Source organism: Procambarus clarkii, chromosome 57, assembly GCF_040958095.1.
Source record: "Procambarus clarkii isolate CNS0578487 chromosome 57, FALCON_Pclarkii_2.0, whole genome shotgun sequence".
Classification (NCBI taxonomy): domain Eukaryota; kingdom Metazoa; phylum Arthropoda; class Malacostraca; order Decapoda; family Cambaridae; genus Procambarus; species Procambarus clarkii.
In genome coordinates this window covers 6,890,128-6,902,575 of record NC_091206.1, presented here as the reverse complement: position 1 = coordinate 6,902,575, position 12,448 = coordinate 6,890,128, and the positions used below count along the sequence as shown (strand labels likewise).

Sequence of the window (12,448 nt, the reverse complement as noted above, 5' to 3'; positions counted from 1 at the left end):
TTTGTGCATATTCTTGCTGCTAGCTTTAACTTTCATATTTTTAGTAAAACTTGTTTAATAGCCAAGTAATTTAATTAAAATATGAAGTGTGGATGGCTGCAGCTAGTTTGTCCACAAGGAAGAAATGGAAGTACCAGCAACTAGTACTGTTGCAGTATTGAATTTGGCAAATTTGCTAGTATTTTAAAACATTTTCAAATATCACAAATTTCTAAGGATTTACAGTCTTAAATATCAATCATTCATGAGGTCTTCAAATTGTTTAACAGAGTATATACTCTGTATTTTTCTCACAATGTTTCCGACAATTGATTTGTATCTTTTCGAGCCATTAAGCCTGAATTTCTCTCTTAAAATCTCCAAGTCTTTACATGGCATTCTGTGATTTTGTGTTCTCTCTCTCTCTCTCTTTCTCAAGATTAAAATAAATGTTTTATATAATGGGTGGAACAATATTTTAAGTGCATTTTTACATAATTTCTGTAAATTTTATTCCTTTATTTTGCATGTAATACTCTTTTTGGCAGTACACCACCTCGAATTCACCACCGATCACTTTCCAAGTCACCACGAAGAGCCAACTCTAACTCGAGGTCACCAAGGACAAGAAGTAGGTCCAGATCCTTGTCCAGGTCTAGGTCCAGATCCAAGTCACCCAGGTCATCCCCTCCTCGAGTACCATTCAACAGATCTCCGTCGCGAAGTCCAACTCCTCCTTCTTTCATGTCAGTTGAACTCCACAGTTTGTCTTATCTAAAACTATATTTTTGTTCATTAGAAGCTTGGAGACTAAGTGTTGTATGGCAAGTCAAAAATTTAATTATTGTGAATACAGCAACTCTAATTTCTTCTGAATTTGAAACCCTGCCTCAAAAGTAGTTAATATTTGCATTTCCATTTGTGATACAATATATAATCTGGTTTCTGAAATATTAAAGAAAATGTAAATAATGTATTGTAACGAGACAATAATGTAAGCAGTATATGAACATAAGTTTATTCACATTCTCTTGTACACAGACTTTCAGAGCTCACATTGCATGAATTTTCATTGTCATCAATATACGGGGAAAAATAAATCTCAATGGCTGTAGACAGATGCTAATGAAAATTACAGTACTATATTATTAATATAATTTGTATATATCCTTAGTCCTAAGTAACATTTCCATAATATCATGTAAATAATGAATAGTAAAATGAGTCCCAATGTATTTGGAGAAAGAAGCATGTTGGTATGCAGAAGCATGTTGGTATGCATTTTTTTACAAGTATTGTCAGAAGACTATATGGAAGAATCTGATAATAAACATATTCTTCTTTCTCATTTTATTTTGCTTCAATAATCACTATTACCTCCTTCCTACTCTTAATTTCTAAGCTATAATCTTTTTACCTCTTGGAACTTTGCGAGACGTTGCAGATTTACTATTTACTTTAAACGTATGTAACACAATCAGATATTCTTCTAAATAGTTTTCTGACTGCAATAAAAAACAAAAAATGCATATTAACATGCTACTTTCCCCAAATACATAAGCATTCATCTTACTGTTAATGGTATATTGGGTTAGTACAATGTACGTTTGATTAAAAATGTGCAGTAGATGTTTGGTGGTGCACAAACTGATAGACAAACAAGAGGAAGTACAGTACTTGGTGAGATAAAGTGATGAGCAGTTGAAGGCAAGAAAATCAAGAGGATTCTGTGCATATAAAGCACCTGGGAATAGTGTGTCATGGAGAAGAGAGTAAAAGTTAACACTTTCCCGTCCCCTCTGTGCGCTCCCTAGACTACCTCAAGGTGCACCGCGTGTTGGCCGTGAGCATGCAGCCAGACTCAAATATGTATACTCTTAAGTTTCCTCATCTCAATTTTCATTTTACGGCGTTAATTTTGGTATGTTTTTCTTCGCAATAGTCCAAAATCCACCCCTCCTACCCGCAGCAAAGGTGAAAGTCAGTCATGCGTTAGCCATGAGCGAGCACACATTTGCACACCCGATACACCTGCACATAAATGTGTGTAATCTTTTCAGTTTGATGTCAACTTTCTTGTTAGGTTATTCATTTTGGTATCAATTTGTTCGCAATAGAATGCTCTACAGGGATATATGCATACGAAGTCCAAAAGCCGACGATCGGATAAAATGTAATTTTAACAAATATATTAAAACCGAACGTCGCAGATGTCCCTCCTGAACATCCAGAGTTAATTATGGACATCGTGTACGTCCCTCCCGAACAAAAGTGTTAAGAGATTAATCAGAGAGAAAAATGTGGCTGGAAAGAAAAATGTGAAAGCTTTTCCAGAAATAATAGTACAGGTAGTTGTAAAAGAAATTGCACAAGTGCTGAAAAAACAGCATAAGTAAATCTGTATGTAAATGATTAACTATGGAGAATGATAACTGGCATAAAAGGAATTATAAGGTGGAGAGAATACTTTGAAAGTCTAATGACTGAAATTAATTAAATCCAAATGTGGAGATGATTAATTTGTTGTGTGTGAAAATAATGCAAGGTAGGTTACTAAAAGATACATGAATGGAAGAGGCAAGCACATTTGTTCAGAAGTTGGAATATGGCAAGTCTGTGGGTGTGAATTAGGTACATACAGAATTGAATAAATGCAGCAGAGAAAAAGAAGGGCATAGATGTGGAGAGTTGATGAGAATGCACATGAAACTGGTGGTCTGAGTTTATTGGAAGAGAGAACTATGATAGTTCCATTGCATAAAAATATGGGCAAACGGAGTGTAAAAAGTTAATATACTAAGTGTATTGAGTAAAGTGTATGACAGGATAGTGATGAGATGTGTACCATAAGTAACCTAAGAAACTTGTTAATGATGAACAAGGTGTGTTCTATGCAACCCGTTCTCGCTATAAAATAATACCTGTGTAACTGAAAGCTTATAGTTATTATGCTGTGCATGTTCATAGTTCTCTGTGGTAGATTTCCAATTATTACCTATCACCAGGCACCAACCCTTCCTCGCATACCATAGTATGTCCCATAGGTTCTATGGGAACAGGATGCGGAGAAATGCATTAAAGATGTATCTATGTGAACATTAAGAAAACATGAAACAAGGTGAACAGAGAACTGTTGAAAGTGATGAGCATTTACAGAGTTGATCGAGTTTTGTTTATTTCAGTGAAGGGGTATTAATTCAGGAAGTGGAGCATGTGTAAGAATTTGAGTGACTGCACTTGTATTAATGTAGGAATTTGCTAATGTTTTGTATGGTCCCTGTGAATATTCATGTTCAGTGTATATAATTGGGGTTATAATGGAACCCAACGTAACGATTTAAAAGGTATTAATATTGTGTTCAGTAGAAATAATTGGAGTATTGTATAACATATTTGATATATAAATTTCTGAAAAAAATGCATAGCAATTAGGTGAAAGTTTGCAATGTGAGAAAATATTTAAAGGTTGGTGGAGAGAAATAAATTTGTGTGAAGTTTCAGTAAATGGGGGGAAAAAATGCTAAAAGCAGTTAGGCCATTGAAATATCTAGGGTGTGTAAGTTAGAAAATAAGAATGTATGCAGACTAAGAACATAAGAATAGAGGAACATGGAGAAGGCTTATTGGATTTGCATACTGTACTTTGCCAATCTCTGCTTGAAACCTGCCACTGAGTTTGCTTCGGTGATGTTACTTCATAGCGTTTTCCTTTCATTTAGTGCTTGCTGTTTATTTTTTCTCAGACTAATAGCTTTAAGCATTTGGATATTATGCAATCACATTGTATATACAAATACAGTATGTATAAAAATACAGTATTTTACATGTATACATACTGTATGTATACAAATACAGTATTTCAATTATTTATTTTACCGCAGGGGAGGAGCTTTCTCCAAAATGGATCAACGGCTGGATGAAAGCAACAAAGGGCATCAGATGCTGCGGAAGATGGGATGGGGAGGCTCAGGTTTAGGAGCTAAGGAGCAAGGCATCAGTGACCCAGTGGCAGCTGCAGATGTACGTGATACACCACAAGAAAGATTCCGTGGCCTGGGAGTGCCTAGTGCTCAGACAGATCCATATGAAGCATTCAGAAAAAACAAGGGTCAAGCATTTATAAACAGAATGAAAGCCAGAGCAGAAGAAAAGTTCTGAATTATGTTTTTAAATGTACATTTTTATAATGTAAACAAAATTTAATGGGTCATTAATATTACGTGTAAGATCAGAAAATGCACTATAGGTTACACAGTAATTAATTGGATTTTCATAATTTAGAATTTGCCCAGCTTAATACTACCAGTATTTTCAAAGTAATTTAACTTCTGTAAATATGACTTAAGACTTAATGGTTATACTGTATAGGGAAAACTCAGTATTACATTCATCTCTCTTGCACGCTATCATTTCTGGTCTTGCTAAAGGACAATTTGTAAAATAATCTTGAACTTATAATTTTATTGACATTATCCTTGAAACTGTTTATTAAGGCCTCACTTCTGTTTGGTTCTATAGCTCTGTATTTGGTGTGCAACAAACTATTGTCAAAGTGCTTTTAAAGTAAGGATGTTTAACGGTTGGGAAGATTTTAAGAACATGAAAACCCTCTATAATTTCTATTGTAAACCAATTGTGTGTTAACCTTTCACATTATTTAGTTGTCAAACAACTTGTATTTCTTAATGGACAGTGTTGTTTTTAAATTTTATATAGAGCAGCACAATTTAAAAAAATATATCGTTTTAACTTTAATAGAACAGCTGGCTGAATTCGTAAATATTTTTTGTTTTGCATACCTGTTTCAGTACCAGAAATGCTTGTTAATGTAAGCATAGGCCATCAGAATTTCAGCAATAAAAACAAAACAAAACAAAAATTGAGGTAACTATTGTATAAATTTAATTTGCAGTTGGAAGAATGAGTTCATATTTAATGCACTCTTGTGAATAGGAACAATATTTATATTTCAAAATGGCTCAATTGGCTTATAAATGTGACTTTAGTATTTGTGGTGTATTAATCATCCCATTTTATTGTATTTGAGTTAAAATGCCAGGTGCAATGTTTTTGTATTTGACAACAGCAGATTAGTACTGCCTTCCTTGGGGCAGTGAGGCAGATGGTGGTAATGAGATGCTGGCACCTCTCCCTCCCTCTTTTCCCTACCCTATTCTGCTCCACCCCAACTTCGCCGCCTTCTCTTATACTCCATTTCCCTTCCCTGCTCTTTCTCTATTCCCAATGTTCCTCTCCTTTAGCCTAGTTTCCCCTCCCTCCCTTTCACTGCATCTCCCCACTCTATCCTACATCCTCCATGCCTGTACTTCAACTACCTTCCTTACTATGCACTCCCTACTTGCTATGGCCCCCTCCCCCCACTACAATTCTTTTCACCATGCTCCACTACCATATCCCTCTTGCTGTGTCCCCTTCCACCTTCCCCTTCCTTGCTTTGTTTCCTGTACCTTTCCAGTTCCTTGTCCACTCTCCCTTTCCATTCTTACTTTACACCCACACTCCCTCTTCCTTGCTCCACCCCTTACCCCCCCCCCCACATTCTCCCCCCATATTGTGTTTTCCCTACCTCCTTCCTCTCCATTACTTTATTTCTCCAAACACTCCATTTCAGTGCCATACTTTCTCTGTTCCTTCCCTTGTCCTGCTACCCCAACCTCCCTCTCTTGCTCCACTCCTCCCCCTTCCCTAGTCTGCTTCCACAACCTTTCCTGTTCTACACCCACCCTCCCTTACTCTGCTTCCTCCACCTCTCCTTACTCTGCTCCTCCTACCTCTTCCTGCCTTTTGCTCCTTCCCTCTGTTACTCTTCTGCCACTTCACCTCCCCTCCCCCTCACCTTTCTGCTTCCTCACATTACTCTCCCACCTCCCTCACCCTTCCCTGTTTCTATCAACTGGTCAAAGTTTTGCTTACTTTTCTCCTCTTTGATACGAATTCAGTCACTACAAAGAGGGGCGAATTTATTTTTGGCGGAATCTCTTCAAACATGGTAATTCATGCAGTCTGAGCGCTGAAGCCAAAGAAGGGAAAGTCCCCTCTCTGGTTGATGGTTCTTTAGTGTGACCCTACATTTTTCCATTCCAGCATCAAAGGAGTAGTTTGGCTCTTCTGGAAAACATACTATAAAACCTCAGAGTTCGGAGAAGAGGGGACTGAGTGAGAAGAGAGTTAGACAAAATTGGGAAGGGATGAAGGGAAAAAGAGGAGGGAGGATGAAAAGGAAACTATCTGGAGAAAGTGCCAAGCTATTACAACTATATAGCATGAGGGAAATTAGGATAAATATTTTGGGGACATGGAGTGGTGCCCAACCACTTGGATGGTCGGGGATTGAACGCCGACCTGCATGAAGTGTGTGTGTGAAAACACACACTTGCTCTACTTTCCAGTCAAAGTGGTTAGGCAAGCCTGGGAAAAGAATAAGTTGCAAGATTAGCTGGAGAATTTTGAAATTTGACTGGATCAAAATATACTGTCTAAGCTCACTTATCCGAATTACAGTATATAATTATAACATCATAATTACAGAATTATATGGGAAGAACCTTGTCTGATAAGCCAGTCATGCGGATAAGCATAATTTTTACCGGGGAAATGCAAAAGTGAACATGTTCAAATTCTTTTTTGTACCACAACCATCACTTGAATTTTCACAAACACTATAATTAACAAAATACCAGTACAGTACTGTAATTTAAAACAAACTTCAGCCTATCTTGTTGTAGTTTGTCTTCTTGATTGATGCTGCATATGGTACTGTACAGTATCTTCAAATCAATAATTCTTTTAAAATTTACCTGTATTCCAAGGCTGGCTGAAAACCTACTTGCAACATTTATTTTTTTCTGCACTGTGAATTGTTACACCAGTTGTGGGATGCTGTGCATACCACTTGTACAGAGCCTCATCCAACTATACATTGCGCTCACCTAATTGTGCTTGCGGGGGTTGAGCTTTGGCTCTTTGCTCCCGCCTCTCAACTGTCAATCAACTGGTGTACAGATTCCTGAGCCTACTGGGCTCTATCATATCTACATTTGAAACTGTGTATGGAGTCAGCCTCCACCACATCACTGCCTAATGCATTCCATTTACTAACTACTCTGACACTGAAATTGTGTGAAGGCTTTAAAGTTTATCTACTGCACCCTCCACTGGTGTTTGCACCCTCACTGGCTGCTATGTATTTCATGTATTTATCTTTCAGTTTCCTTATAAACAGTACTAGAGCCTATATCAAATTCCTTGGCAACACTCATAGCCAACCGGCCATTTTCAGAGAGTTCTATAACACAACTTATCTTTAATGGTTAGCACAATCATCTTCCACTTAACACCTTCAGTTCAATCCCCGACCGTCCAAGTGGTTGGGCACCATTTCTTTTCCCGCCACATCCCAAATCCTTATCCTGACTCTTCCAAATGCTATATACTTGTAATGGCTTGGTGCTTTCTCTTGATAGTTCCTCTTTCTCTTTACACCTCCAGAACAATTACTGCTGCTATCAGACAGTTAAAAACAAGGCCAACCAAACCCTAGGAATTTTCAAATGAACCTTTGACTTAAAGGAAAAGAGAGTGGTTATTCAACTGTTAAAATTTCTTAAATCACATTTGGACTACTGTATTCGAGCATGAAGGCGTCATCTTCAGAAGAACTTGTATGCTTTGGATAAAGTACAACGCAGAGCGACAAAAATTTCAGATGACAAAAATCATCCGAAAACTAAGTCAACGTTCATACGAGGAGAGATCGAGTTCCTCAGGACCAACAGACACGAAAGGGCAGATCTCATAAAAACTTGTAAAACACTGAACAAGTTTGAGGACATTAATCCAGTCCATTTCTTTAAAAGTCACATGTAACTCAAACAAGGGGCAACGGTTTCAAATTCAACAAACCACAATGTAGACAACGCAGGAAATGCTTTTTCACCTACAGGTTATAAACCCATGGAACCGCCTACCCGCTGAAGCTGTAAATATCAAGACATTACTGCAGTGGGGATTAAATACTCCCCGAGACGAGAATACTTTGATTAACAGGAGGAGGATGGTAGGAAAAAAAAGTAAATGTACATACTAGAAGTGGTATGTAGAAATTAGTGTCATCCTGCGAGATGGGGGGACTTCTTAGAATCATTTTTATTTTTAGTATTCTTGAGGATATTCAAATAAAGCATCCAAAGCTGCTGAGATGGGGAGTTTTTAGTGTCACAGTTTTTTCTATCACTCTTAATACAAACTATGTAACCCATTACATAGTGTAGGGTAGCTGCAGCAATACAAATGTACTTAAGTTAAAAAAAAAGTTAACGAACACAATAAACTTGTATAAAATTAGACAAGCTTTTCGCGCTCTCTCTGACCCGCCTTCCCCACTGGAGAAATAATATTTTCTGTAGAAAATTCAGAAGGTAACACTAATCCCCTGAACCAAGAACACCAGCTTCGTCTGCTGTCAGCTTAGCGGACACCTCTGTACGATAGCTCTTTCCCACTTTCTGTCTTCCCTGCGAGATCATGCCAGATGGCGTCAGCCGAGCAGGATATCAGCTGGACTTGAGGGTCAGCCTGACACAGGACGTGATAAACCAGCGTCAGACACAAACCCATTTGATGCCGGAGGCTGGATCCAGAGAGCATATTACACATACGGAGTAATGCACAAATGATGTTGCATGAAATATCTATTATGCTGTATTGAGGATGCTGGTCATTAGGGATCTTCTTGAGGTTATCTTGAGATGATTTCGGGGCTTTAGTGTCCCCGCGGCCCGGTCCTCGACCAGGCCTCCACCCCCAGGAAGCAGCCCGTGACAGCTGACTAACACCCAGGTACCTATTTACTGCTAGGTAACAGGGGCATAGGGTGAAAGAAACTCTGCCCATTGTTTCTCGCCGGCGCCCGGGATCGAACCCGGGACCACAGGATCACAGTCCAGCGTGCTGTCCGCTCGGCCGACCGGCTCCACGGGATAGTCACAGACGGCAAAACAAGATTATAAGAGTTATTGGTACTCAACGTTTTTACGACTTGAATTTCCTCTTCATCTGTGTCCCCACTGTCTATCTTCCGTCACATTGTTCCTATGTCTGTGTCTGTCTCTCAGTCTCTTTCTCTCGCTCAACAACTTGGGCTGGATGGTAGAGCGACGGTCTCGTTTCATGTAGGTCGGCGTTCAATCCCCGAGCGTCCAAGTGGTTGGGCACCATTCTTTTTCCCCGTCTCATCCCAAATCCTTATCTTGATCCCTTCCAAGCACTAAATAGTCGTAAAGGCTTGGCGCTTTCCCCTGATAATTCTCTCTCTCGCTCCCCCCCCTCTCTCTCTCTCCCTCCCTCTCTCTCTCTCTAACTCCTTCCTGGCAAGAAAGAGATAGAGGAGGGAAGAGGGAGAGGGGGAGAAGGAAGCATCACTAATGAAGCAGCTTCAGAAAGTCCAGGCTCAGGTGGAAGAGGTCTTCATTCTAGAGTTTAATTAAGTTTTCTGTCTCATTACGAGGCGTTATCCCAGACAGGTCTTCGTGATGGGAGGGGGCTTGCTCATATAATCCCTCCCCCCTTCCCCCCTCATACATTCTCCCGGAGAGCTAATAATGGTGACGCGCCTTATTTTACATTATTTATGCGCCACAAACGCCACCACGACGGGAAACACAAACATTATTATTAACATCTTTATTGACAAAATTAATTACAATTTTGCCTAATCTGAGGATTTTGATAGTCTTATTAAAGTGAGGATAATGCTGGTATTCACTGTCACGCAGGACAGAGGGTCATACATAAGACAATAGGTCTAAACTGTAGGCGGAAGCACATATATATCATGGTTACAATCAATGTTTTAATGTATGGATATGTGAAAACAACTTTCTACTGTGCACTGCCACACAAGGGCAGGGATGTATGAAACACAAACAGCAGCTCTATTTATGATTGGTACCTACGAGAACAATACGGGACACGACAGTGATATAGACTAGCACACAGCCATACCAGAGAAAACTTAAAAAAAATTGAAGATACGGTTCAAATAGGCGCTTACACAAAGATGGCACAGATATCGGACTTTTGCAGGAAACGTAGTTTCGATAAAACGATAATACTAGGTTACTCAGTTAACAAGAGTTCAGACAACACAAGTTTAGGTAGATAAGGAATCGTGATAATATCAAAATCCAATATCCCGTACAAAGGATAAGATACCAATACAGTGTGATGAAGGAGTCTATGTGTACATACCTATCCAGTTTCAGTTCAGGCATAATATCACCGCAATTTACAACCTTCGCATTCCCCGAGAGAGTCAAACTAGACATCACGATCTTACCAGCTCTGGGAAATAAACTCAACATCATTGGAAGGAACTATAAGGTCAAACACACGTCATTTAACGCAAGAATTATCACACAACGCAGCAGGTAACGCATGCAACTGATCAACCCAGACGAGCCAGACATGAAAATGGTTGCCGCATGAACCACCAACCACAAAGACCGGACAACACCTCAAATATATGATGGTGTCACCAGTGACCATTATGCTATCCTGACAACTGTACACTACAAAAACTTTTCAAGCTCAACCAATAAACTGGACTATAACAACACATGTTAAAAGAATGGAACGAGACTCGGTTGCCTGACGATGACTTAGCTGTAATAGAAGACTTTACCATTGCGACAAACCTATCCTTATGTCAAGGCGATAAGGATCATTATCGAAGAAGAAACGAAGTGAAAATATCATTAATGGCTAAATGGACATTATAGTTGAGTAAAAATGTGATTGATGCAATTAATTCCAACAGTTAAGCGACCACGTACAAAATAAAACTGAATCACTGGCAGATTTAGTCAAATTCCTGTTTCATAAAGACTGAATCTAATGGCACTAATTCATATAAAACAATATATAATTGAATAAAGATCTGTTAAAAATAAAGAGTTGTACTTTTGAGGCATAAAACCCCATCTATGGTGATGGCCGCTGTCAGCTCCCCTCCCCCAGGCGTTATCCCAGAGATCTTGGTGATGGCCGCGGCTTGGTCACCTCCCCACCATCACGTGAACTTAACGAGTCCATGGATCCCTCTTGCCTGGCCCCAAATATGTGACCCATTTATCACTGAGACGCAACGCACCTGCAACACCACTGATGTTATAGTGTGGTACATCGGTCGGTTGCAGAATAGTGGAGATAAAACTTGCTTCTAGCGGTGAAGGACTTCTTTTCGTCGGTTGAACGATGCTGGTTTTTACAGTCTTAATTTAAATCTAAATTTTGAGCATGTAGTATATAATTATAGTTATTACATGATATGCTATTATTATGATTTTTAAATAATTTACTATAAATGTGTAAACTAACATCAACTATAAATGTACAAACATATATGAATAAAATATTTAAGTCCGAGTTTGAGTTTTGAAATACTGAAACGTGGTACATAATATCCTAAGAGTTTGTCCGCTTCCCTTTTACAAGTAAATGTTTTTTAAATTAAAAAACATTAGAGGAGGAATAATATTTTGTGATTCAAAGTCTGCTCTTCAAGTAATCGAAAACTTCTCATGGAAGAGAGGTATAGTCTCCTTCCAGGAGAAGTACCTTCTCCTGGAAGGTTAGTATAGTGTTGTCCCGGCTCATCTCATCCTCAGTTCTATCCTTGCCATGTCCTTACGAGTCCAAGACTTCTCACAGCCGTGTAATATCACAGACAGGTCCTCTTGATGCTTGGGTCCTTCTAACCTCCTTCCCAGAACTATCCCTGAGCCTTCACCAAGCCATGAGGACCCACAACCACAGACACATTTCTTCACCTCTTGTCACAATTTTTGACCACTGGACACCCTCTTCCAATCCTGGAAATCCTTCCCCCCATAATACTCCTCCCCAAAACATAACAGCACTTCCTAGCTTCTAACAATACTTCCCCAACCCAGGATGTCCTCTCCAAATCTAGGATACTCATTCCCGACCCATGTAACTTTCCAAACCCATGACCCTCCCTTTTCCAAATTCAAGACACCCATCTCCATCCCTCTCTATTCTTATCCTTCTCTCGACACTCCTTCCCCTCCCTTGACACTCCTCCTTCCCTTTCCCCTACCCCTGACACACCATTCCCCCCCCCTTCTCCTCAGGCTTAGCATCTCAGCTTATTAAGTCTTGAGCGACGTAGACTTTTGATGGTAACAAGGACCTTTTCTCCAGGGCGGCGGCAGCTGACTCTTATTTAGACCGGAGCGGCCTCCATGGAGCCCGGCCCCCCCGGCAACGTTTTAAGTGGCAGCTCGGTGTTGTGAGAGGGGAGGTGAGGACAGTGTTGTGAGAGGGGAGGGTGAGGACAGTGTGAGGGGAAAGGGGAGAGTGAGGACAGTGTGAGGGGGAGGGGAGAGTGAGGACAGTGTGAGGGGGAGGGGAGAGTGAGGACAGTGTG

The 12,448-nt window shown here is 39.8% G+C and overlaps 1 protein-coding gene across 6 annotated transcripts in view; it reads left to right on the top strand.

The window, feature by feature from the left end:
- Window positions 1–4,987, top strand: part of LOC123745063 (calcium homeostasis endoplasmic reticulum protein) — a 40,561-nt gene extending 35,574 nt beyond the window's left edge. For all 6 annotated transcript variants that reach the window (XM_045725361.2, XM_045725360.2, XM_069306230.1 and 3 more), the window contains exons 14-15: window positions 528–725; window positions 3,861–4,987. In XM_045725361.2, coding sequence (XP_045581317.1) covers window positions 528–725; window positions 3,861–4,137 — 475 coding nt within the window. In that variant the 3' untranslated portion in view covers window positions 4,138–4,987. The remainder of the gene's footprint in view (window positions 1–527; window positions 726–3,860) is intronic.
- The last annotated feature ends 7,461 nt before the right edge of the window (window positions 4,988–12,448 follow it).